This window comes from Sceloporus undulatus, chromosome 8 (genome assembly GCF_019175285.1).
Source record: "Sceloporus undulatus isolate JIND9_A2432 ecotype Alabama chromosome 8, SceUnd_v1.1, whole genome shotgun sequence".
Taxonomy (NCBI): domain Eukaryota; kingdom Metazoa; phylum Chordata; class Lepidosauria; order Squamata; family Phrynosomatidae; genus Sceloporus; species Sceloporus undulatus.
Genome location: NC_056529.1, coordinates 37,374,961 through 37,400,735, shown reverse-complemented (window position 1 = coordinate 37,400,735; position 25,775 = coordinate 37,374,961). Strand labels below are relative to the sequence as shown.

The following is a 25,775-nucleotide window of genomic DNA, read 5'->3' as shown; positions in this document are numbered from 1 at the left end:
CAGGTGTAGCTTAGGAAAAAAGGAAAGAAAAGGGTGTATGGGTATGTCTGAATTTCCTTATAACATACTGGGCAATGAATGAGAGGGATAAAATAGCAGATTCTGTAAAGAAATATATGCAGAAGTGTTAAAAAATAACTCCAAAATGAGCAAAGGTTTCTAACAGCAACAGTAAACACTCTTAGGAGTTTATCATGCTGGTTCTAATTTCGGCACTAAAGAGTGATTAAAGAGAGATTTCACCAATAAAGCGAAAATGACGAGTAATTGCACAAATGATGATCGCACACAATTGTGCAAAATCCCCAAAGTAAAAAGATGTGCATTTATGCTTCTTTGTGACCGCTTTAATGCTTGGCTTTGTGTGACATCGTGTGAAATCGTTTCTGTGTAATTTTGCAATTTTTCCGGGATATTCATGGGATAAACTCCCAATCTCCTTCAAGTGATAAACTCCTTAAAAAGGATGATAAAATCTGCCTTCCCAGAGCAGAGCTGCTGTTGTGTTGTGAAATAGAAGCCCACTGGGGCTAGAATCCTGTTGGTGACATAACTCAGAGTGATTCATGCACGTATATGTTTTGTTTCAGATCTTGTGCAAGGAACTATTCACTAGTTCTTGGCCCAAGATCCCAAACCTGCAAGGGTCTAGGGATGCTGCTGTGGCTTTACTAGCTGGGCCCAGCTGCCATCCAGGAAGAAAAATGAGGTTGCCCTCCTGAATTTCTGGAAGAGAAGCCTCATTTCTCTTCTTCTGGTGACTGGAGGCACTGACTGGTCACTTCCATTTTCCTCTCCTCTTAGTAAACTGCTCCAGCAGAGTCCCCAAGGCTTAATAGCTGCCTTGCAGGAAATGAGTGGCACAGAACTATGCATACTGAACATTATCGTCTGCATATAGAATCATAGAATTGTAGAGTTGGAAGAGACCACAAGGACCATCCAGTCCAACCCCCTGCCATGCAGGAACTCTCAGTCAAAGCATCCCCATTGACAGAAGGCCATCCAGCCTCTGCTTCAATACTTCCAAGGAAGGAGACTCCACTATAATCTCCGAGGAAGGAGTGTGTTCCACTGTCAAACAGCCTTTACTGTCAGGAAGTTCCTCCTAATGTTCAGGTGGAATCTCTTTTCCTGGAGCTTGCATCCATTGCTCCGGGTCCTAGTCTCTGGAGCAGCAGAACACAAGCTTGCTCCCTCCTCAGTATGACAACCCTTCAAGTATTTAAACAGGGCTATCATATCACATCTTAACCTTCTCTTCTCCAGGCTAAACATCCCCAGCTCCCGAAGTCATTCCTCATAGGGCTTCATGGTTTCCAGACCCTTCACCATTTTAGTTGCCCTCCTTTGGACACAGTTTGGACACAGTTTCTCAGTGTCTTTTGAATTGTTTTGCCCAGAACTGGACACAATATTCCAGGTGGGGCCTGACCAAAGCAGAATACAGTGGCACTATTACTTCCCTTGATCGCGACACTATACTTCTATTGATGCAGCCTAAAATTGCATTGGCCTTTTTAGCTGCCAGTAGAGCATCTGAGGAAGCAGACAGAAGTCTACGAAAGCTCATGCTGCCAACTTCTTTCTTTCAGTTAGTCTCAAAGGTGCTACAAGATCTCGCCACATACTTATCTAACTTGAAGCATGAATAGTTTCTACACTGGTAATGGATTCAGAATTTCTATACATTAAAACACATACATGCACACACTGGAGAATGGTATTGCAAATTTCGAAAAGTCAAATCTGGATATTTAACTATCTCATGGTTCACATATTGATTGGTCGTCCCTCCAGTCCTCCACAATTCAATTCCCGTTCGATTATGGGGGCACCCTTAAATCCCAGCGGAGGGAAGGGTGGGCACTTTCTAATTGGGATGTAAATGTTGTTTGCCTTATCTATGGAGACCTGGTTCTCTCTGTTAATTAGCATGCGGTGAGATCATTTGGAAACGGTTGAGATAACGCCGTGGTCTGTTGAACAGGAAGGATGGCTGTTTTCATCATCAATGCATCAGTGAACACAGTTCCTTTCCAAGACATGTGTGTGTCTGTGTGTGTGTATGTTTATGGATGTGTTCTTTTCCTTCTTTAATTGAACAGCTTGCCTTGTCACATACAAGTAAACATTAATTCAGAGGGGTGGGGCGGATCCTTTGTTACAGAAGCTTTCACAACCCAGTAAAATCAGTCACTGGGTTTGTTTCATTTCAGCTTGCTTCTAATGTGATCCCATGCAGATCTTGAGATAGAAAGTACATGAGAAGTGAAGGTTTAGGGACACTTGATTACAATGGCGGGGTACAGACCGCCGCTTTGCAGCGGTCTGGCGCCGCCGCCAGAAGGTCCGCGGGGGAGCCGGAGCCTTCAGACGGCCCGACTCCCGCGCGGACCGAAAAAAGAAGCTCCAAAATGGAGCTTCTTTTTGCGTCGCGTTTGCGACGTAGCGAGGCGCCAGGGGCACGCTCGCTACGTCAGCAGCGGCGCGACGCGTCTGGACGCTGTGCGTCCGATACGTAAAGATGGCGCCGGCCATGTAGAATGGCCGGCGCCATCTTGTACGGACGGAGTCCGTACTAGGACATGGGGCGTCTAAAAGAGACGCCCCTTTTTTAAAATGGGACGTCCTCCGGACGTCCCAAAGGGCTGTTTAGAAAGCCCCAATGTCATTTTCTATGTATTTAAGCCTTTTCTTTGACATGTCTTATATATATATACACACACACACATACATATACACGCAGCAAACATGGAAATGCAGGCAAACACTCAGACATATGCTGCTAATCTGTTTCTCTATAGACTACATTTCCCCTTAATTTCCATTTAGGATCAATTATTACAAAACAATTTACATGATGTCACAAATGAACAGATCCAGAAGTGATGCAACTCAGAACAATCTCTCAAAATTAATATAAACCACCATAGTTCTTCTACCACTATAGCGCAACACAACTCACTTGAGATCAAGCCAGATACAATAAGTGCCGTTGTTGCTGTTGTTGTTGTAGTACGCCTTCAAGTCATTTATGATTTATGGCGACCCTAAGGCATACCTATCATGGGGTTTTCTTGGCAAGATTTGTTCAAAGGAGGTTTTCCATTGCCTTCCCCCAAAGTTGAGAAGATGTGACTTTCCCAAGGTCACCCAGTGGGTTTCCATAGCTGAACTGGGATTCAAACCCTGATCTTCAGAGTTTCAGTCCATACACCAGACTGGCTCTTTTTATTGAAGATCCTTTATTGTAGGGTAAAACGGCGGGGGGGGGGTGACACCACTTTTAACTACCATGGCTCCGTCCTACGGATTCCTGGGATTTGTAGTTTTGTGAGATAGCAGCATTCATTGGCAAAGAAGGCTAAAGACCTTGTAAAGCTACACATCCCAGGATCCCATAGGATGAGCTAGAACACTTAGAGCAGTGACAAACTGCATTATTTCTGCAGTAGAGATGCAGCATTTGATTCCTGTGTCCTCACTGTAGGATCTCCTCCACCATTTGTTTTATCCATTTATTTCATATCAAAATCCATAATTTTAGCCCCCCAAACCTGACCTCGACTTATACATGAGATCGACTTATAGTCAAGTATATACAGTAGGCTAGAGGTTTGACAAAACAGGAATCTGTAGTTAGCAGAGGAGTTTATTGCTTATTGCAACGTACCAAGAAGAGAGGAGCATTCACAGATATAAAATTCAATGCCAGGCATGGAATGACCCCACTCCTGCTCCTGAATAGAAAAGTAGGCCCTTTGACTTTGCAGAAACTTTCCCTCTCTGTCCTTTGGGAGATGAGAGTTGTAGATTCATACATGTGGACTCAGACACTGAGCAGGGGAATGTGAAAAGAGTGTGGGAAAGGGGTGATCTTTAAAGGAAAGCTTTTATTCTAAGCAAGCAGTCAACATCAGCAAAAGGCCAGAAGGCACAGAGAGACAAAAAAGGGAGACAAAGAGATTGCAAGTTTGGGGGCTGTGGCTATCTGCTTCACCTAAGAAAGTTTGGTTGTAGCTTGGACCAAGGGGGCACCTTCCTTCATGCATTACTTAGGAGGTAGTTACAAAGTGACAAACAGCTTAGATCATATGGAGTCTCCTCCTTTAGAGGTTGCTAAACAGGGGCTGGGTGGGCAAATGTCACGGGTGCTTGGATTGTGTCTTCCTGCATGGCAAAGAGTTAGACCCTTTGGGGTCTCTTCCAACTCTGTGATTCTACAATTCTATACTCAGCCAAGGTTAAAAATAATGATAAGCCCTAATGCGACTAGCTGAACATTCCTATTCTACTCATGAAAGCAGATGTTCTGGATCGCGGGTGTTTACAGAGTCTCTGACCCCTTGATCCAAACTACAACCAAACTTTTTTAGGTGAATCAGGTGGCCTGAACCCCAAACTTGCCATTTCTTTGTCTCCTCTTTCTCCCTTTTCTTTGTCTCTCTGTGCCTTGTGGCATCCCTAGGTTTTATAACATCTTACTTGGAAGCATCTTGAAGCTTATGCACTTCTGCCCAACTGGTCATCCTCAATGGGCAATTGCATCTCATGATCTTGGTTACTCCTCCATGATGCTGACTCCCAATAAATGCAACCAAAACCAAGCCGTCATTAACTCTTTGTTTACCTGTAGTGTAGACAATAGCCCTTAGGTGTGTTGCCCAGATAATGAAACATTGTCAGCTCATATTCCAGCTTAGTAAAGTAATACATGAACATCTGAACTGTCTGTTATGGAAAAGAGTTGTTCCTGCTCTTATAAGAGATGCTTCCCTCCCCTGGCTTGGACTTGGGAGCTGCAAGGAAGCTCAAGAGGTACTGTTGTTGTTGTGTGCTTTCAAGTCATTTCTAATATATGGTGATCCCAAGGTGAACCTATCATGAGGTTTTCTGGGGCTGAGAGTGTGTGACTTACCCAAGGTCACCAGAGGGTTTCCATGGCCATGTTGGGAATCTTGTCCAGGGTTGTAGTCGAATCCTCAAACCACTACACCGTGCTGCCTCCAAGAGGGCAACTGAAGTCTCTTGGTCTGAGCTAACCAAGTCTACACATTTGCTTTTTCGACTGTATAACCAATTCTCTGCAATAGGTCTTCTACATTATAATGCCAATTCCCCCCACATTTTATGGCACGCTACTCCTGACAACATCTGAAACTCAAAGGTACCCTGCAACCAGATGTGAAAGTTCAAGTTCTGCTCTAGCAGAACACCCCTCTCCTCCATGGATGTATTTAATCCATTTTCAAAGCGTCTAAGCTAAGTGACTCACTTTGTGGAGAGGAATGCCACATGGGTTTTGAGGCCATAGTCCTATGCAGCCCCTGCCTTGTTAAATTTGATGCTGCTTTACTTTTGAAGAAGCACGCATCGGCTTGCTCTAGAAATTAATCTTCCATGAGCACCACCTCCAGTATTGTGCGAGAAGTTATTTCGCAGTGCGTTCGGCTAATCTATGAGCCTCTTTTAGATGCTGTCATTAACAATGACACCATTGGAGAGTCTCTGTAGCAGAACGTGGGAATCATAAACCAACTAATTGTTGCTAATTGCGTGGGGTGTGTGGTTTTTTTATTTTATTTTAATGCTGTCTGTAGTTTGATTCAAATATGTTTGTGTTTCAGGGTGGTTATGCTGCCTACCGATATGCCCAGCCTACCACAGCCACCGCAGCTGCCTACAGTGACAGGTAAGATGCGATTTATTGCTGGGCACATACTTCACTTGAAGAGAGAGCTCTTGAAAATCTGCTTTCGTTATTGCCTCCAAGCTGTTTTCTTGCTATAGTCTGCAAGGTTGTATAGTGATGATCCGTGATGAGCTGTTGTTGCACAGGCTAGTTGGTCAGCTGCACACAGAGCAATGCACAGAACAGGCAAACCATGTTTATTATTAACTAAGAGACTAGTGCAACTGGGTCACCATGGTCCTGAATGAGTCTTTCCTAAACTAGAAGACATTAAGGTATGGTTTCTGTTATCCCAGATGCATTGGGTTACAATGTCCATTATTTCCAGCATTAACTTTTCTGGGGAATGAGTCGCAGTCTAAAACATCTGGAGGCCACCAGCCTGGCAGAGCCTGCTCTCTCTGACAATGCTTTCATTTAACTTCATTGATTTACTTGGCTAGTGGCAAATAATAATAATAATAATAATAATAATAATAATAATAATAATAATAAATTTTTACCCTGCTCCTCTGCGCAGCACAACCGGGACGGCTTACAACATTAAAACATATAATCCAATCCAAATGCCTGTTGAATCTAATTCTGAAATCAATGGAAATAAAAGATAGTCTGATTCAAATAAAATTGGACACTCACAGAACAGCGCGAAAGAATAAAGACACCAAGAGGAGACTTTGAGGTCTTTTCTTAGTCCATTTCCTTGTCCCCAAGGTATTTCATAGACCTTACTGAAACTCTGTTGGATGTTCGTGAAGACATGTCCAGTTCATACATTCAGAGGAACCCACAATACAGTACAAGCCCTGTATCTATGGGGAATATAGCCCCAGAGTTATGGGAATAGTGAACATCACAGATAATAGTGAACCCTGTCTTTCTGGTCGAAGTTGGCCATAGAGTCACACTGTAGAAGTTCCAGATGCTTAGGTTGATGTTCTTTCTAGATATCTAGAGTATCTCCAGTGTCACTATGGTCAACATCCATGGTAGTTGTGCTGGAGGACCTCCAGATGCCTAAAGAGACCATATTTTTTCAGACGCAGGAAAGTGAAAGTAAGGATACCATGGATAGAGGGGTTGCACTGTAACACATCTTCCTAGATTGTGCCACTTAAGACTGTCTGTGGTTACATGTTCAAAGAACCTTTCCCAAGAAAACACATGCATGCATGAATAGAGACAAAGATACTGAAAAACATATAGGCTGGATCCTTCTCCCAGACAAAACTGTCTACATATTTCTTTATTTATTTACTTATTTTCATTCGTATGCCGTCTTTCTCCCAAAACGTAGGGAGTTTGCTGGGCACGGCGATCAAAAATGTTATTTCTCCCTGACTGCTGCAAGTGGACAGTCTAGGAAAAACAGCCCTGTCACTTTCTTCTTCTAAATATACACTCCAGGCGTAGGGAAAGTGCAGCCATCCCGATGTTGTCTCCAGCTGTTGCGACTCTCATCATTCCTAGACCGAGCAGCCAACAGCGAGGAAGGCTGAGAGCTGTTGAGAGCCATCCAAAACACATTTGGAGGGCTACCCACCCCTAATATATACCTTAATTTGACCCACAGATGCTTTGGTTGAAGAGGAAGCTCCGAAATTCAGCTTCAAATTTTGCTTTGGATAAAATTAATTGAATTTAGAGCCCTGGGAAATGAACACAAGTGAGAGCACCGAAAGAGAGACACGGAGAGAACACTCCAAATTTTGTATTGTTTTTAAGAAATGGGTCTCCCCAGAAATTCATCCAATAGCTTGTGCAAAATCAAAACCCCCAGATGCACTTTATATGTTGCTTTAGGTCAATGGTTCTCAACCTTTGGTCCTCTAGATTTTTGAGACTTCAACTCCCAGAATTCCCGAACAATAAGCATACCGACTGGGACTTCTGAGAAATGAAGTCCAAAACATCTGGAGGCCCAAAAGTTGAGAGCTACTGCTTTAGGTGATGATGGCTACACTGAGTTTGCCTTCTCACAAGGATTTATGTTAAGCACTTGAATGGATAAAATGAGATCAAGAACACATGCCAAGGTTTGGAAGAATTGCAAAAGCTCATACGGAGGATTTTAGTCCTTTATTTCTGGGCCACATCCCTCAAAGTTAGAATTCAGACTTCAGAACTGGGCAGCAAATTTAGCATTCATTTTCCTGGCTGCCAGGGAACAAAACCATAGTAACATATTGGTTGTTCTCAAACAGCAGAGAGCATAAATTTACTAGGTGAAACGCACATATATTTTTTTACATGTGGATCATTCTAAAGAGAACATTGGGACTCATGGGGAGCAATAACTCCAGTCGCAGTTTCACAAAAAGAACAATGTTGTTCCAGGAGGTAATTTCTTGTAACAGATAGGCACGAAAACAGAGAACATAACGTTATGTGTCAATTCGGTTTTGAAAACAGACACATGTTCCCCTGTGAATCTAAATAAGTGCCGAATAATTGTCCTCCTATTTTCTAACTTGATACTTGAGGATGATCTAGAAAATGCAGAAGAATTGGCACTTAACCTATCAAGTAAGAAACTTGTTTCTTCAAATAGATAACCTCTTAACAGAAATTTAGACTTATTTGGCTACCAAGAGCCTGAGATAGAGTTTGAAAATTCAAGGGACATTCATTCATTCATTCAACCTTTATTAGGCATATAACAACATTTAAATTTACAATAAAACTTCAGGACCATCATTATAAAATTTAAGCCATAATTTTGTTGCCTCCACCAGAAAATTGGGCATTAGCCTGGTAATATGTGGGTTCCAATCTTCCAATAAATCAATTCAAGGAACATACAGTGTTCAAGAAGATGGAAGAAAAACCCTAAGATTCTATTATGGAAATTTAGGAGGGGACTTTAAAAAACCCATGCATTGAACTTAGATATATTTCTGTGGAAACATGCTTATAATAGGATTCTAAAGAGCCAATGCTACTTACGTTTCTTCAGATGTGAACTCCGGTGCATTCAACAGGCATTATTCCCCATTCACTGCGCATGAGCTACTGGAGATGAAGCTCCCCTTGAGCTCAGTGGGTCTTCTAAACCAACATGCTTGGGACTGAACTCCATGTCACAATGATTTCAACAAGAGACCTAAATATGTCCTTCCTCCTCTCCCAGTACAGTCCCCTGTTACAACCGTGACATACTGGTGATGACTTGTAGCTAGAGCCAATCCGATGTCATTGAAACCAATCCATCTCAAGTCAAAGATGATCCTACCAAATGCCTGGCTGAGCTGAAAGTGAGGGAAATCAATTGGGAAAGAGTGATAATTTGAATTTGAAAGTTAGAAAAGGGCAATAGGAGTGAAGGTGCCAAAAGCGGAGATTGAAAAGTCCTAGAGCTTTTCAAACTGTCTTAATGAATCGGCAGCAGAAAGAGAGGCCTCAATGACGTTGGGCACAAATATGAAATGTATGCTTCTGTTCCTCAAGTAAGAGGACTATGATTTAGGCAAGATGGAGCCAACGAAGGAGGGTTTTGTTTTGGTAGATTTTAAAAAGTGCTTTTCATGGATCTGGTTCTTAAGGCGACCTACTCTGTATATAGAACAATGAATGAATGTTGAACTGCTCTGCATGCATAATTGCCTTCCCAATGTGCTTATTATTTGGGCAATGAAGAAACAAACACATGTTTGGTGACCAAAAATTCAATTTGCATGAGCTGGCTGAGGCATGCTGTGTCTGACAGGTAAGAAAGTTCAACTTTCTTTTTGTTCTGATGTTTAGATTAGTTCTCTCACTCCAGTCCTTCGCTGTTTGTGCCTGATAACACAACTGGAGCTTGGTTCTGTTTTTGTTTTGATGCCTATCCTACTTAGGACGGCCGGTTGTACAGAAAGCAACGCAGTAGTTCTCATTTCATTTCCACAAAGGTGTGTCATTGGCATGTGTCAACTAAAAAACAGATGTTCCTCCAGGAATTTGCAGTGCTATATATAAAAAAGGGCGACAGTCGACCAGGTTTTAAACTGAAACACAAAGGACAATCATTTAGAGTCAATCCATCAGAGAAGGAAAGGAAGTTCCCTGTAAACTTTGAATTTGGTACTTGCTTCTTGGCATATATTCTTTGGCTTGTTGTGTGTCCTTTCCAAGGGGTTGACATGCATTGTTACAAAGAAGAGCTGTGTAGGTTTGCATGAGCTCAATGTTCTGAACTACTTGCACATATGTGGCCCCTGTAAATTCACATTATAACCCTCCTCTATCCCCTGGTAGAAGTTGCAGTGACTTTGGTACCATAAACAATATAGGTAATGCAAGTCCACCTGAGCTTCTTCCAGTAATATTGGGTATTTTGCTTGAATTGAGATGTCTTCATACAGACTTACATTCAAGGAGAGAAACCCAATAGAATAAGATGAGCAGTGCAATGGAGAGACAGTGGTGGCTAGTGGCTCTGAAGTCAGTAGGATGAGGCATCCATAAAAGGTATATCCAAGGCGCTGAACCTATTTTTGCAGATAAGACTTAGCACCTAGGTTGACCCAAAACGTGAGGTGGATTCCCACCTAACCCAGGATCCATAAGTGTCCATTGCAGGAGAGGCATGGGAAGACTTGCTGAACTAGAACTTTATGGCTTTCTTGGAAGAAGATTGCAAGAGAAGCAATTTAGCCAGCAAAGTTGCTGCAGCACCTGCTTCACACGACAGCAGGAGAATACAGTGATTTGTGGGATCCCTTCTGAATCCTGCTTTCCACTAATGCAGCGGTTCCCAACCTGGGGGTCATGACCCCTTTGGGGGTCGAATGACCCTTTCACAGGGGTTGCCTAAGACCATCGGAAAACACGTATTTTGATGGTCTTAGGAACCAAGATGCTGCAATTTTATGGTTGGGGGTCACCACAACATGAGGAACTGTATTAAAGAGTCATGGCATTAGAAGGGTTGAGAACCACTGCACTAGTGTGTGGTGTAGGATGGCATTAGATGTAATGCTTACTTAAGTAATGCAGGACGCTTGGTAGGTGTAACTAATTTATTAGCCATAACAGCTAAGGCAATGTTCCATATTGTTTTCCTCCAGTAAGAATCAGTACAGTGCATATACAGGCTACGTATCAAGTGACTGGATTTAAATTGTGGTTTCACTGCTCATGTATAGAGCTTCAGGCATGCAGGTGTTTCTGCCATGCTTTTTGGTGCTGGGGATTCGAAATCATCATTTGATGAAAGGGGCCTTCTTTGATTTGCATCAGGAAACCACACAACCCTCTGCTTTTGTGGAACACCACACTCTGTTTTTGCATCTGGAGCAGCTTGGGAGGGTGACATTTCTAGGCCAACTTTGAGTCAGACCCAAGGTTTGGTGACTTCCAATCTTCTGATTTTGCTACAGCAGAATTGCACCATTTTCTCTGGAAGGACATACTGTATTTCCCCATTCCAAATTGCATAGAAGGCCTGAGTGCTGGATTGTAGGCTTATTCTCAGGAAAGGCATTTCAGTTTGGCCAATTTTCGAATACAATTTGGAATGCTGAGTTGCAAATCTGCCCCACTGAGCTATTTTAACTAGATCGCAAACATGCTAGATCCTCATGACATTTCAGTGTGCAAAGGTAGATGTATTCTGTTCACAATGGCTTAGTTGTGAAGGCCTAGTCACCCATTGTGCTCCATTTCAAAAATTCTCTCCAGTTACTATTACCTTGCAAAAATATTTTGTTGTCCCTCTTCATGCATTGTTCCTGTAGAATGTCAAGGTAACTTACCTCTCCACAAAGGTGTTTTACTTCTCTCCAACCACACTTTAGCAAGATTAAATCCCTTCCACTCCAAATTCAGAAGCGCTTTTTGTCATTCCCATCCTTCTACCATGGTCCTTCCATCAGCAATTTCCATTTCAAGTTCCCTTTGTGTTCAGGTTCACCACCACTCAGCCTTAGAGTCTATTTTCAGCTTTCGTTCTTAACTGATGTCAGGCTTTTTGTTCAAAGTGGCCTCCATGGGGTTACCAGATCCATTCAGTTCTAGCAAGCTTAATGTCTCCAGTGCCTTCATATTATGCCTAGGGAACATGTGGCGTGAATCCCCATCTACTGTGAGAATAGCTGCCCTTGAAGCATAGCAACAGAAGAGTTTCAGTGCATTTCAAGACAAGGTTGAAAAATGTTCTGGAGGAAATATAGTGGGGAATCTGACCTTCCTCCTCCAAGGAGGAACCTCCAAATTTTGGTTCACGGTTTGATGATAATTCTAGGTACAACCGGCTTCATTGGTCTGGTGGAGGTGGACAGCTTAGAACCAATTGAGCTTCCTCCCGCTTCCTATTGACATAGATAAGCCATCTTCATCACTGATAGTTGGTAGTTCCAGTATCAGCATGGTGGTAAATCCACTCTTCTTGTTCCTCTGAACTGGAGCGTTATTGACACCTAACCCACTGGGTGACTTTGGGTAAGTCATATGCTCTGAGCCTTAGGGACATGCAATGGTAAAACTCCTCTGAATAAATCTTGCTAAAAAAGCCCCATGACCTTAGGGTCACCATAGGTTGGAAAGAACTTGAAGACACAACACAGACATACACAGACACACAGGGAGAAAGATACTAGAACGATCCAGTCACAGGATCATAGAATTGTAATCATTAGAAAGGATTATAAGGCCCATCTGGTCCAACTACCTGCCCACAAAAGATGACCACCCAACCTCTATTTAAAGATCACCAAAAAAGGAAGGTCCACCACCCTCTGAGACAAGTCTATTCCATTGCACCGGGAAGTTCTTTCTATCATGTCGCTGCAATTTATTTTCTTGCAATTTGAGTCCATCTGTTCATGCCTTAAACTCTGCCGCAGCTTGAAGCAAGCTTGCTCCATCTCCAACATGTTTCTTCCAGCTTTAGGATGCACATGTGCAAGGCATATCCATGGTGTTGGATCCCTACAGGTTTGGGTCCTTTAAAATTCAGAGAGAAACCCAGAGCAGATCCACCAACTCACTGGCATGGGAGCGACAAGCCTCAGTTGTTCCTTAGGCCTTAGGTGAGATGCAGCTGATCTGAAGTCGCATCCTTTGTTCCTCTCCTCTTCCATCTTTCACATTGGTCCATTCATTTCAAGAGTAACCCCGCCATCCAATTCAGAGAAGTCATACTGTTAATAGAATAACTTGGAGAGTGTGTACTTTTCACCAAAGTAGCAGTCCAGCTCAACCAACAACACAATGAGAATTTCCCTGACCCAGCAGTTCAGGTTATAGCAATGCCACCGTTACATTTCCCCTCACCTTTCTTTATGATAAAATAGGTTCGGCATACTAAATTTCGAAGATACACTCTTTAAGTATAATTAGAATTGCAATAACGCCAGCGTTTTTGCATAATTGTAGGTATTTTAAGTGGATTTGGTTTGTTTGAGTATTATTTAGTGCCGCAGTTTGAAACGTGTTTGTCCCCAGCTGAATAAAGATTTCGAGGGTTAGCTGGAAATCTATAAAATTTTAATTGCTTTTCTCTCTGGGGGAAATTATAAAACTACTTTTAATAAGTAACTTTATGCAAATACGACTTTGTGGATATGGAAACTTCATGCAAACACAGATACCTCAAATTATGTTTTAGTTGCAAACTGGTTGATTCGATTTATTAACTTTTTAATGATTTCTTTCCCCCCTACTAAAAGAAACATTTAGATTTTGCCTCGGAATAAATTAGTTTCTCCATTCCTTGTAGATATGGGTCCTTTATTAATTGTAAGATGGCAAAACTTGCGTCAATTGCTAATTCTGCATCTAAGTCAAGTACCAGTTTAAAACAGTTTGTATCTTTCCTTTGCAAATCACTCCTCCCTTGCTATAAAGTCTTTGGCTATAAATGAGTATTATTTATCCGGTCGCACGAATGAATTATTTTTCCTCCAGTCAACATTAATATTATTTTATAATTGTTTTACAACAACCAGGGAAATATAGAGAGACTTATGTGCATACGTTTATACGGACACACGCAAAACCTCTTCAAATGAAATTATTTGAGGTTAAGATACGATTGACTTTTAAAACAACCACCACAATAGTTTATTGCTGGGTTATAAATCACAAACATAGAGAGGTTTTCTTTGGAGAGAGTAATCAGACTGGATGTATAGTAGTTGGATATTTAAATAGGTGGTTAAAGGTGAGACTGTCAAATGTGAATAAACCACAGAATTATGATAGCTATTGTAACACATTGGTTGCAGATATATCCAAATGTTATCCTGGTTTGTCCTGGTTGGAAATATTGTTGAATACAAGGATGTCATAGCCGGGAAATAAAGACAGGACTTAGAGGTGACAAACCCTGAAATAGATGTTTGTTTTAGTTAATAAGTGCCATCAAGTCAACTTCAGCCTAGATCATTATTAAAGAAAGAAGAGGCAATTGCTATGTAAAAACCATCCAAAAATGAATTTAGCACCACTATGGTAGGATGATGCTCTGAGAATTAGTCCACCACTCCCCTGTTATGAATGGTTTTTGCACTTCATTAGATTCAAAGTAACTTTCCAGGCTTTGACAATGACTGATGAACAAATCATTTTTTGCAAACTCTACTATCTTTCGTTTCACAAACAATGTGAGTGACAACAAGAGTAGATGTGGCGAATTGCACATTTGCAGGGGATCAGGGCCCAAATTAAATTTGTTCAGATGTCCCTTTTAATGTAAATGACAGATGTCTATGACTTTACTATAGTATGATCTTTTTGCACAGGTGTCCCTAAATCTGGTTGTCAACCCCAACTAGAGTAGACCAATTGAATCAATGGACCCTATATAAGTGCAGGTTTTCCAGATTCCTGTTGGTTCATTGGGTCTGCTCTGCTGGGGGCTAAAGATTTAGGTCCTAATATTTACCCACCACCATCAAAAAACTAAAATCTTCTTTTTCATTTCATACCACAGTAAGGAATGCAGCTGAATTGTCTCCTCCATAGCCTGAATTGTTAGGAAGATAGGAGATACTGTAGTGTGAATGCTATTGTTTAGGCCCAGTTAGAGAAGAGCCAGTCAACACATATTTAATTTTTATTGATCTGTTGGATCTACTCTAGTATGAAGTAACAAATGGACTAAGGCCTGTAGTCCCCAGCAAGAGCGCCCAAACATAAATATAGTTGTTGCAGGAACAAGTAATTGTCAAGCAATGCATCCACCTCCTTGAAGAATGAATGAGTTTTCTTCCTGCTGGGATATACTGTCAAAGTGATGGGAAGGCGAGATGTTCTTTCCAAGCTAGAGGAAACAGGCAAGAAGGCACAAATACTCTAGATCTCATGTGTTTCCTCCTCCGGAATCAGTGTGAGATCCGATCCTGTTAGAAAACAGGCCAAGCTTTCCAGTGTTGGTCTTCATGGTGTTAAACCAGCATCGGCATGGCGGCGGAGTGTATTGTCACATTTGTCATCTGCATGATCACAAGGCGTGTTGCTAGACCATACGTAACGCTGTTCCTGGATTTCAATGGATCCATCACATCGGCTCACTGAATGGCTTGCTTGACTTGAGTGCCAAGGCTGAACTCCTTCACGTTGACCAGCTGTCCCTCTCCTCTCTTGTGTTTTTCCTGACTTGATTTGTTTAATATTATATTGGAATAAGGCAATGTATCTTCCTTGCATAAATCATAAATATGTATGGGATTGGGGGGAGGTAAGTGGGAGACACTATGTACATCATCATATGCCGTCATATCAACAGTGTTCTCACCAAGAGTGTTTCCACAGGGCATAACCATGATGCTAGCATTGTAATGGTGGTGGGACCAACCTATGGAACCTGGGCGTTTTTAGTTCTGTGCTATAGTTCAGGGATGCGTGTTAGAGGATTCCCAACCCTTTGTTTGACGTTGTTATGTACCATCAAGTTGGTTGGACTTAAGATGACACAATGAATGAGAGACCTCCAAGAGCCCCAGTCAGCGACAGCCCTACTCATGTCTAGGAAACTAAGGACAATGGGTTCTTTCTGTAAAATTCATCAGTCTGTAAAATCTAAATCCTTCACCAAACATAGGATGGAGCCATGGCAGTTAAAGAGGTGTCAAGCTGCTATAGTGGTTAGGTGCGACTTGGTAAAAACCGGGGAGAAAATACATGTTGAGTAAGGAGCTATTCAATCATTCCTGTCTGGAGCAAGGCAGAGAGGAACTCATGCATCTGTCAAATGATAGATATCACTTGAAAATTCAGCAGCAGGATAATTGGTGCTAGCTTATGGCCATTTCTATGGATTTTCTTTCTCCCTGACCCAGACAGAGTAGTAAAACCATAATTACTGCATTTATATCACGACTTAGTTCCACGATGGAGCTTGAGAAAATGTGCCATAGCTTTCCTTGAGGGTTCCCTTCCAGGCTGTGCACAAGCCTGGATCTTCATGTAAGTTGTTGTATCCTGTGCCTTCAGAGTAGACATTTGGACGGTAGCCCTTGGAGTGTAGAAGGTACATAGAACTGAACAACTTGGTTTCTAAGAAGGACCATAGAATTTCTGCAAGCCAGCATCAGTTATGTTTCTGTTAAGGTGACAATTGTGGTTTTTTAAAAACAGTGTAGAACAGTGGTCCTCTAGGTGTTTGACTTTGACTCTCAGAATCCCAAAGTGCAGGAAATCACAATCAAAACGTTCTTGACAGATGGCTATCCAGCCTCTGCTTAAAGACCTCCAAAGAAGGAGACTTCACCACTTTCTTAGGGAGTTTGTTCCACTGTCGAACAGCCCTTACTGTCAGGAAGTTCCTCCTAATGTTGAGGTGGAATCTCTTTTCCTGGAGCTTGCATCCATTGCTCTGGGTCCTAGTCTCTGGAGCAGCAGAAAACAAGCTTACTCCCTCCGCAATATGACATCCCTTCAAGTATTTAAACAGGGCTATCATATCACCTTTTAACCTTCTCTCCTCCAGACTAAACATCCCCAGCTCCCTAAGTCTTTCCTCATAGGGCTTTATTATTTCCAGGCCCTTCACCATTTTGGGTGGCCCTCCTTTGGTCATGCTCCGATTTTTCAACATCCTTTTGGGGCTCAGGAGTTTTTATAGAAAAGAAAAGAAACCTCTCATTTGATGGATTCACAAGTAAAAAAATGTGCTTGCAGGTTAAAAATATCTTTGCAGGAGATGCTTTTATACTTTGATGTATTTTTAATCTCAAATATATCAATACCTCCCAGGGTCTTGCTGCTCAGAATTAGATCCCTTTTCTGGTTTCAAACAAGAAAGAGAAAGAGAACCACAATCGAGAATTCATAACTTCACTTGGCAAGAAGCAAAGTGTTCCTTTCTCGGGATTTCCCAAATAATTCGCTCACAGGAAACTTACCTAGAGCAAAAAATGAGTAGATTTCAGGCTTCTGGGATCTCGTTCAATAATAAGAATAATAGAATCCTGAATCCATCAATCAAAATGTGGTCCAACACACTAAAAATACTATAAAACTTGAATCCTGAGTCCCGCCTACCAGAGTGCATTTTAAAGAGAAATGTTCAAAGTTAGTGTCTGCAACAGGTGTGTATATTTATCCCTTTGTTTCTTTGAATTCATGGACATTAAACTGTTATAGTTGCAATCTGCAACTTAAAGTTGTTATGACCCAGAAGGACGTTGTGCCATTTCTCTTTGAATGAACTCTTTGCATGAACTGCGTTTGTTGCTTTGTGCCTTTCCATGTTTGAGTGAGGATTCAAACCCTGGTCTCCCAAAGTCGTAGATCCGGAGTAGATTCAGCACACACTATCCTTATTTGTATTATATTTCACTGGTGAAAAGACGGGTGTTGTTAAATGCAGAGTCAAACAGTCCAGTATTATAGGTGAATGGACTGTAATAATTACATATTTTATCTCTTGCAAGATAGCTGCAACCTTCATTCAGCAGCAACAGCACAGTTAAAATGGAAGCTCTCCAGCAGCAGAACTGCTAAGCATTCAAAGCCTGGATATATATGTCAGATTCAGAAACAAAAGGAATACTGGCAAATAATACTTCTATCCCTATACTGTGTGCATTGTGTTCTATATACTGTGGGCTATTTACCTATACAAAAAGGAGCCAGCATGGTGTAGTGATCTGAGTGTTGGACGAAAACTCTGGAGACCGGGGTTCAATTCCCTGCTCAGCCATGGAAACTACTGGATTACTTTGGGTGAATCATACACTCTCCAACCTAGAAAACTCCATGATCAGTTCATCCTAGGATCACCATAGGCTGGAGATGACTTGAAGGCATGCAACCACCACAATATATACACAAGTACACCTGTCCCTCCATATTCACTATGGTTAGGGGCACAAGACACCCATGAATCTGGAAAAACTGCAAATAACAAAAACACCATGCCTTTACCTGAGAGGACACCTCTCTAGGAATCTCTAGGTCCTCCAGGGCAACTCTGTTGTCAAACACTGAACATAGAACTGCGCCGGAGGAGCTCCAAATGCCTAGTAGAGTATTATCTCTAGGAATCTCTAGGTCCTTCAGTGCAATGTTTAGTTAAAGTTGACCATAGAGTTGCACTGCAGGACCTAGAAATTCCTAGAGAGAACATATTAATCACATCCATGAATAGTCAAATCTGAAAATATCAAAACTGCAAATATGGAGGGATGAGTGGCCTTTGTTGCTGGCATCCTATTCCCAACATACACTGGCGCATGTTGGTCTATACATGCAGAGTTCTTCTTTTGGACAATGGCAGCAGTTATCCTTGCGAAAGAGTTGCACATGTGGAACCATGTAGTGCATCAAAGTATGCAGAGTAGGTTGGGAATGCACATTATCCTCCATGCATTGCCTTTGCACATGGTGCATTGCAATTGCAACATGGGTTGATAGCCAGGCACATTTTGTGTAGCATGATTTTCTCAGATTGATGTTACTGTTTTCCTTTCGGAAATGTAACAACAGAGAGGCAGTCTTCTTTTATGGACCGTAATAATGCCCATATGAAGTCTCCAGTTCTTGGGGCACAGCTTTGATATTGAGATGAAGCATATGGAACTAAAAGATAGGATTCTACCACCTCCCAAATATCTCCCAAAAAACTGTTCTTCATCCATTATTGGACTGTATTCCACTATAACAGACACTAATGTAACTGTGGGAGATGTGCAATTATAAAGGAACTGGATGTTTCAGATAACAAAACATGCATTAATTCAACTCAGTCACCCACAAGGAATGGATATTGTGTTTTTTTAGATTTGGAAAGGCATTTCCAATCATCATTTATATAAATCTTTCCTTTCCTGCATTCGGATTTGATAGCCAAAGGAAGGCTGGTCCCAACTGACTAAAGAGTTAAAAGCAGTGACAATTTTTTTTTGCAAGGATGCATACCTATTTTCTATAGGCACTGTTATATACTTACCAATGGTATATATATATAGAGAGAGACCCTTTTAAAAAATAGGGCATTACTACTTCAGAGGTGTCTTCGGCGCATACCGAGGCAGTTGTCAGTGTGTTTTGCTGAGCTTTGAATAAGAATTGCCGCCAGCGCACGTTATCTTGGGCGCACAGCCAACAAGAGAATTGTTTGCATGTCCCTGTGTCCTATAGACATGAAGTTGTGACATGGGATTGTGTCTGTACACGGCACTCTTTTTGTGATGAATGTTCGGCAGTGTGTTACCGTGCAGCTATAGACACCCAGCCATCCTGTGCATCCAAGATAAGATATTTTATAAAAACGGGTATCAAAAAGAGTGGAAGGAAAGGGAAATGCCTGGGCATGCACCGAGAATATCTTCAAACGGTGGCAGTTAGCATGTGCTTTTTTCATCTGCATGCGCCAGGAATTAATTCATTTATTTGTGCTATAAATCGCCATGGGGAGGGGGAAGTCACTTATTTTTCCAGATCATTTATCATGGTCTTTTTTTTTAACATTCTGCTAAAATTATATGCAAAATACATGATGGTTTTGTATCTGGTTCATTCATTCATGTACGCAAGTCCGTTCGCTGATGACAGAACACAATCCTGAGTGCTGATCTTGCATGTTGGAACGAACCAATACAAACCAAATGGCATCCTAGAGTTGAGATATCATTTAATGGGCACCTCAGAAACAATGTCCCCAAAGAGAATGGGTTCACACATGGAAACATTCAATGGATGTACACAATGATGTCCATGGTATCTCTGCAGTCATTTTTGTTTGCAGGATGCTGAAAGTGACCCTGTGCAAGCAATGAGATTATACCTTTTCGCTGGGTCGGGTGTTGAAGTTGGCATTGTTGGGCATCTGCCACAGCTCATAACCCAAAGAAGAGGGCCACTGTTATCTATCATAGACCCCATTCCTCTGTTACTCCTTCTCATCTTACATGTTGCTGGATGTTCACAACCCTTTTCTTTTGTGTGAGAGTAATGAGAACATGAAGAAGAAGAGGCAGCCTCGACTGGCCATGTCCTCTCCTTCTACATGAAAATCATGTCCAGGTGGAAAGGACAAGTTGATGGTCGGTGTCCAGAATAGCCAGAAGCTGGGCCTTCTCAGAGATGGAAACCATAAAGGAATCTTTCTCCAACATCTAGAATTGACATTAAGACTGGCATCAAGCTGGGAGTGTTTTGGTTGCATATCCTTGCATGGAAAGGTGGTCCATGGAGTGCCTTCCAACTCTATGAATACTACTCAGAGATTTGAACACAGGCCACTTACTTTACCAGACCAGGTTGCCATTATCCAGATCCAATCTTCTGATGGCTGAGAGCATGCCTTCTTTCCCCACTCATGTAGCCATGCAGCTGGACATCTGTGTGTTGGGAAATAAGTCCAGATTACCTGGCTGATTCCTAGATAGAAACTCAACAAAGTGGACATTGGGGAAAACATGCTTAAAAGTACTGTTCTTCCTTGTGGATGTGTAGGACAATCAGAGATGGAACATGTGGGCAAAGGGAGGAGATACAGGAAAGCTGGCACACAAAGAAGGGTTGGAAGAGAGAAATACAGTTTAGTAAGAGGTATTGCTTGCATCGAAAGAAGGCCCAATAAAGTGCCAGAGGATGGCTGCAACTTGGCAAAATGGCCGTCACTAGCCAGCTGCGAAATTTAGAGGACATCAAGTCATCTGTTGACTTAAGGCAACCCCATGAATTCCCTAGGGGTTTCTTAAGAAAGGAATACTCAGAGGTGATTTTGCCAGTTCCTTCCTCCACATACACATACTTAAAACACGTGTAAGAGGCTTCTGGCCATGATTTCAGTAGTGAACAAACTCAGGGTGTTGCAAAGAAATCCCTGCTAATGTCATCCGTTTTACCACATGGCAGGAGATCTCACACAGGAACATTGGCAGACAATGAATGGCAATTCAGACTACATGGATTACAAACCAAGGAGCATTTCAACATCAGTGGCAGGTGGTTGGCAGCAAGCATCTAGAAGCTCTTCTTAGCTTCTCAGAGAGATAGAGAAATCTGCCATTCCTGACAGTATGGCTCAGCGTTCCAGCACTTCAGGACCCTTAGCAACTGATTCTTGAAGTTCAGCTCATGGCCTGTATATGAGCAACAAAGAAAACCCAGAAAGGGATCATCAGAAGACGAACCAAAGCAACCTCCCAAGTTTTTATAGTTGAGTTGGTTTAGTGGTGCAATCTAATTTATGCATTTAATGTGCATCTTAACTTTGTTCCATGGGACTCAAGGCTGTTTTTGGAAAAATTATAGAAAGTTTACATACAGAAGGCCTTGAAGAAGTTACTTTGGGGACTGTCCTAATATGAGGATGCTGGGCATCGGAGCTCAGAAAAGTCCCAAGCTCTGTAGTCAGAACATTGGTTCAGCTGCCTAATACAGGTTGAGTCTTCCTTATCGGGAATTCTGAAATCCAAACTACTCCAAAATCTAAAATTATCTATATGGGTGGCTGATATCGTGACATCTTTCCATTCTGCTGGTTCAGTGGACACAGATTTTGTTTCACAGACAAAGTTATATTAATTAATTAATTAATTAATTAATTGCACTTGTAGCCCATCTTTCTTCCAAAATCGAAGGTGGCTTACAATTAAGTGTGTGCATAAATTGCATATGAAGCATTGATTGTCTGCAAGGTATCTCATTATGTACATGAAAATAAATGTATACACTCATGTATAATTCTAGAAATTTAGGTTAAAACAATTGAACCAAAAAACCTGAATCGACTAATCCATGGATCAATGTAAGTACTGCACTATATATATGTATGTATCACCATCCCCTGGTGAAAGACAAGAGTTTAATCAGAAGGAGTGACCCCCTTCTACTCTCTCATTCACTGGTACAGTGGTGCCTCGGGTTACGAAATTAATTCGTTCCGTGGCACCGTTCGTAACCCGAAAAGCCTTCGTAAGCCGAATTGCCATAGGCGCTAATGGGGAAAAGCCGCGATTCCGTGCGAAAAAGCCGAAAAAAGCACCAAAAGTTTTTTCGTAACCCGAAAAAACATTCGTAACCCGGAACAATGTTTTCCTATGGGATTTTTTCGTATCCCGAAAATTTCGTAACCTGGGTATTTCGTATCCCGAGGTACCACTGTATTGTTTTCCTTTGCTTCTTCCTTTAACTCAGTGGTTCCCAACCTGTGAGACCATTTGGGGGGTCAAATGATCGCCTAAGACCATTGGAAAACACCTATTTAATTACAGTTATGAAGTAGCAATGAAGATAATCTCATAGGTTTGGGTCACCACAACATGAGGAACTGTATTAAAGAGTCGCTGCATTAGGAAGGTTGGGAACCACTGCTTTATATCCTTTACATCCTACGTTTTACCCTCGACTTATCCATGGGTCATATCAAAATCCATCATTTTGTCCTCAAAACCTGCCCGCAACTTATACACAAGTCCAACTTATAGTCGAGTGTATATGGTTTCCAAAATCTGAGAAGAAACCATTCTGATTCCAAGCATTTCGGATAAAGGAGACTCAACTTGGATTGGCACCATTGCTTGGCAGGACTTTCTAAATAGGATATGAACCTGCCTTCTGCACATTGGCCCCCCCTCAAGTAATGGCACATAACTTGCCAGACTTGCTGAGCATGATCAGGATTAATTTATTTCCTAGTGAGGCATGTTTGGTTTTTTTTAATTGCATTTTGGGATGTCTTTGTGAAAAACCTTCTTTCCACAATAAATGTTGTTGTTGTTTTCGTTGTGGGTTTTGTTTGTTTTGCTCAGGAAATGTTGCACAGACCTCTGCATGAAGCACCGTCTTGGCTGCACAAAACATGCTTGAGTTTGACAAAGCCACTTTCTTTTTTGTAAGCAGATCTTATATATTTATTTGGGGGTTAAAAATGTGTTGAAGTGCAAAATGTCACAGCAATTGACTGTTTCCTCAGCCAGCTGTTTTGGTGATGTGTCCTTCTTCTAACTGAGAATGGGTGATTTTGTGCATGTCCTGTGCATCCTTTCTAAACTGTTCTCTGGATCTGAAGCATGTTTGGTTTTTCCCAACTCAATTGCTAGCCATAGTCCATAGAGATTATCTGCAAATTCCTTCTTGGCAAGGGGAATATTTGCACCAAAAACAGCCTTTTCTGACCAGAAAACAGGTTTTCTGTTCCAAATGAAAAACACTTTTTTTTCTCTGCAGAAATGTTATTCTGTGTGCAGAAAATCCTCTTTTGCTTTGTCAAAGATGCTGTTTCAAGTATAAATTGATCCTATGTGAATTTTGCACAGAGCAAGTCCAAAATTTCCAATAGGCTTCAAAAATGGATTGGTTCTCGAAGACTTTATCACAGCAGGAAGAAAATGGCTAACATTACTCCTTGGAGAAGAAAAATAGTGAAGATTTACTGTATATACCCGACTATATGTCGACTTCATGTATAAGTTGAGGGCAAGTTTGGAGGCCAAAATTATGGATTTTGCTATGACCCATGGATAAGTTGAGGATAAAAGTTAACAAAGAATCTAAAGGATGAAGCAAAGCAAAACAATGTCAAAAAATTTACACAATTCCAGCAGACGTAACTCTTTGTGCTTACTCTTAAGGCTGGATGGATGAGGGACTAAAGGGGATTGGTGCTTCATATATTATACTCTTGCCTTTCACCAGGAGATGATTTCTTCTTTTAAATAAGAGTTAGAATGATAGAATCATAGAATCATAGAGTTGGAAGAGACCGCAAGGGCCATCCAGTTCAACCTGCTTCTGCCATGTAGGAAATCCAAATCAAAGCATCCCCGACAGATGCCCATCCAGCCTCTGTTTAAAGACCTCCAAAGTCAACTCAGTTTTTTGGGGTCAATTTTTGACCTAAATTTCTAGACTTAAACATGAGTATATACAGTATATCCCTAAAAGAGAAAGAGAGTTGGATCGGCCCAACTTTCTTGACTGGTGTGTTTCTCCAGCTCTTTGCTGGGGAAGATAAGCAATCTGAGACTTAGGGTAGTAGCAGCCAAAACATAAATTATCCTTGCATATATGCCCAACAGGATTCTACGCTGTCTGCAAAATTGTTTTTTAAACAAAATTCTAGTTGTTGACACTAGGAGGTTAATTCTGACATTTTCATTGCATTTCCTAGACTTCCATTGGCATTCTTATGTCATCTTTGTTGCAAGACTCTGTCCCATTTTTCATTTCCATACTGATCATGTTGGGGAGGGTATTTCTTTCTTCCATGTGCCTCCATGTAACAAAGTAAGAAATATATCTGGCCCAAACAAACTCCATGGCTCTTTTCCTTTAAGTCCGGGGCAACTTTAGAGATGCCTGATTTCTTCTCCCCAAATGGACCAAATGGACAAATAGGGATCAGGGTTGCACCCTATTTTACCGCAAAAACCATCACTGCTGCTTCTGGGAGTAGAATCATTGAATGATAGAGTTAGAAAGGATGACAAGGTCAATCCAGTCCAATCCTGTGCCATGCAGGAATATACAACTAATGCGCTCTTGAAAGATGCTCATCCCACTTCTGTTTAGGCACCTCCAAACACTGCAAATTATATATATATATATATATATATATATATATATATATATATATATATATATATATGGGGGGGGAGGAGAATGGGATAGGATGACCAGGCTCCATGAAACGGATGCTGCATTTTGCCCACCTTGCTTAACAATTTGCTGTATGTACAAAAAATGTCTGCGCCAAGGTGACATGGTAACTGCATAGTACCATCATAGAATCATAGAAATGGAAGAGACCACAAGGGCCATCCAGTCCAATCCCTTGCCATGCAGGAACTCTCCATCAAAGCATACCCAACAGATGGCCATCCAGTCTCTGTTTAAAGACTTCCAAGGAGGGAGACTACCCCAGACTCCAAGGAAATGTGTTCCACTATCAAACAGCCCTTACTGTCCAAAAGTTCCTCCTAATGTTGAGGTGGAATCTCTTTTCCTGGAGCTTGGATCCATTGTTTCGGGTCCTAGTCTCTGGAGCAGCAGAAAACAAGCTTGCTCCCTCCTCAATATGACATCCCTTCAAATATTTAAACAGGGCTATCATATTCTCTTCTCCAGGTTAAACATCCCCAGCTCCCTAAGTCGTTCCTCATAGGACATGGTTTCCAGACCCTTCAGCATTTTAGTCGCCCTCCTTTGGACATGCTCCAGTTTCTCAATATCATCAATATCATGTTTGCTAGGCAAGGCCTGTTTCGTCATCACAAAAACAAAGCAGATACTTCCAGAGTTTCCTGTACTTCCCGGAATACTGTTGTTAGCTGCTATCAAGTTGACATCAATTTATTGTGACCTTATGAATGTTGCTCCACAACAGTCCTGCTCAGCTCTTGTCAATTCAGGCCTTTGGCTTCCTTGATGGTATCAATCCATCTGAGTTGTGGTCCCTATTTTTCCTATTCCCTTCCACTTTACTGAGTGTTTCCATCTTTACCAAAACATCATGTCGCCTTATAATATATGTCCAAAGTGTGATGGCCATCTTTGCCTCTAATTCAGGCCTGCTTTGCTCTAGGGTCAACTTTTTGGCCTTTTTTGGGCAGTCCATTGGTATTCACCGAATTCTCTTCCAGCATCACATTTCAAACATGTTGATTTTATCCTGTGAGATTTCTTCCCTGTCCAGCTTTCACAG

The 25,775-nt window shown here is 41.6% G+C and overlaps 1 protein-coding gene across 8 annotated transcripts in view; it reads left to right on the top strand.

Annotated features, from left to right (window-relative positions):
• Window positions 1–25,775, top strand: part of RBFOX1 (RNA binding fox-1 homolog 1) — a 1,322,412-nt gene that overhangs the window by 1,273,499 nt on the left and 23,138 nt on the right. For all 8 annotated transcript variants that reach the window (XM_042437945.1, XM_042437936.1, XM_042437943.1 and 5 more), the window contains one exon: window positions 5,631–5,695. In XM_042437945.1, coding sequence (XP_042293879.1) covers window positions 5,631–5,695 — 65 coding nt within the window. The remainder of the gene's footprint in view (window positions 1–5,630; window positions 5,696–25,775) is intronic.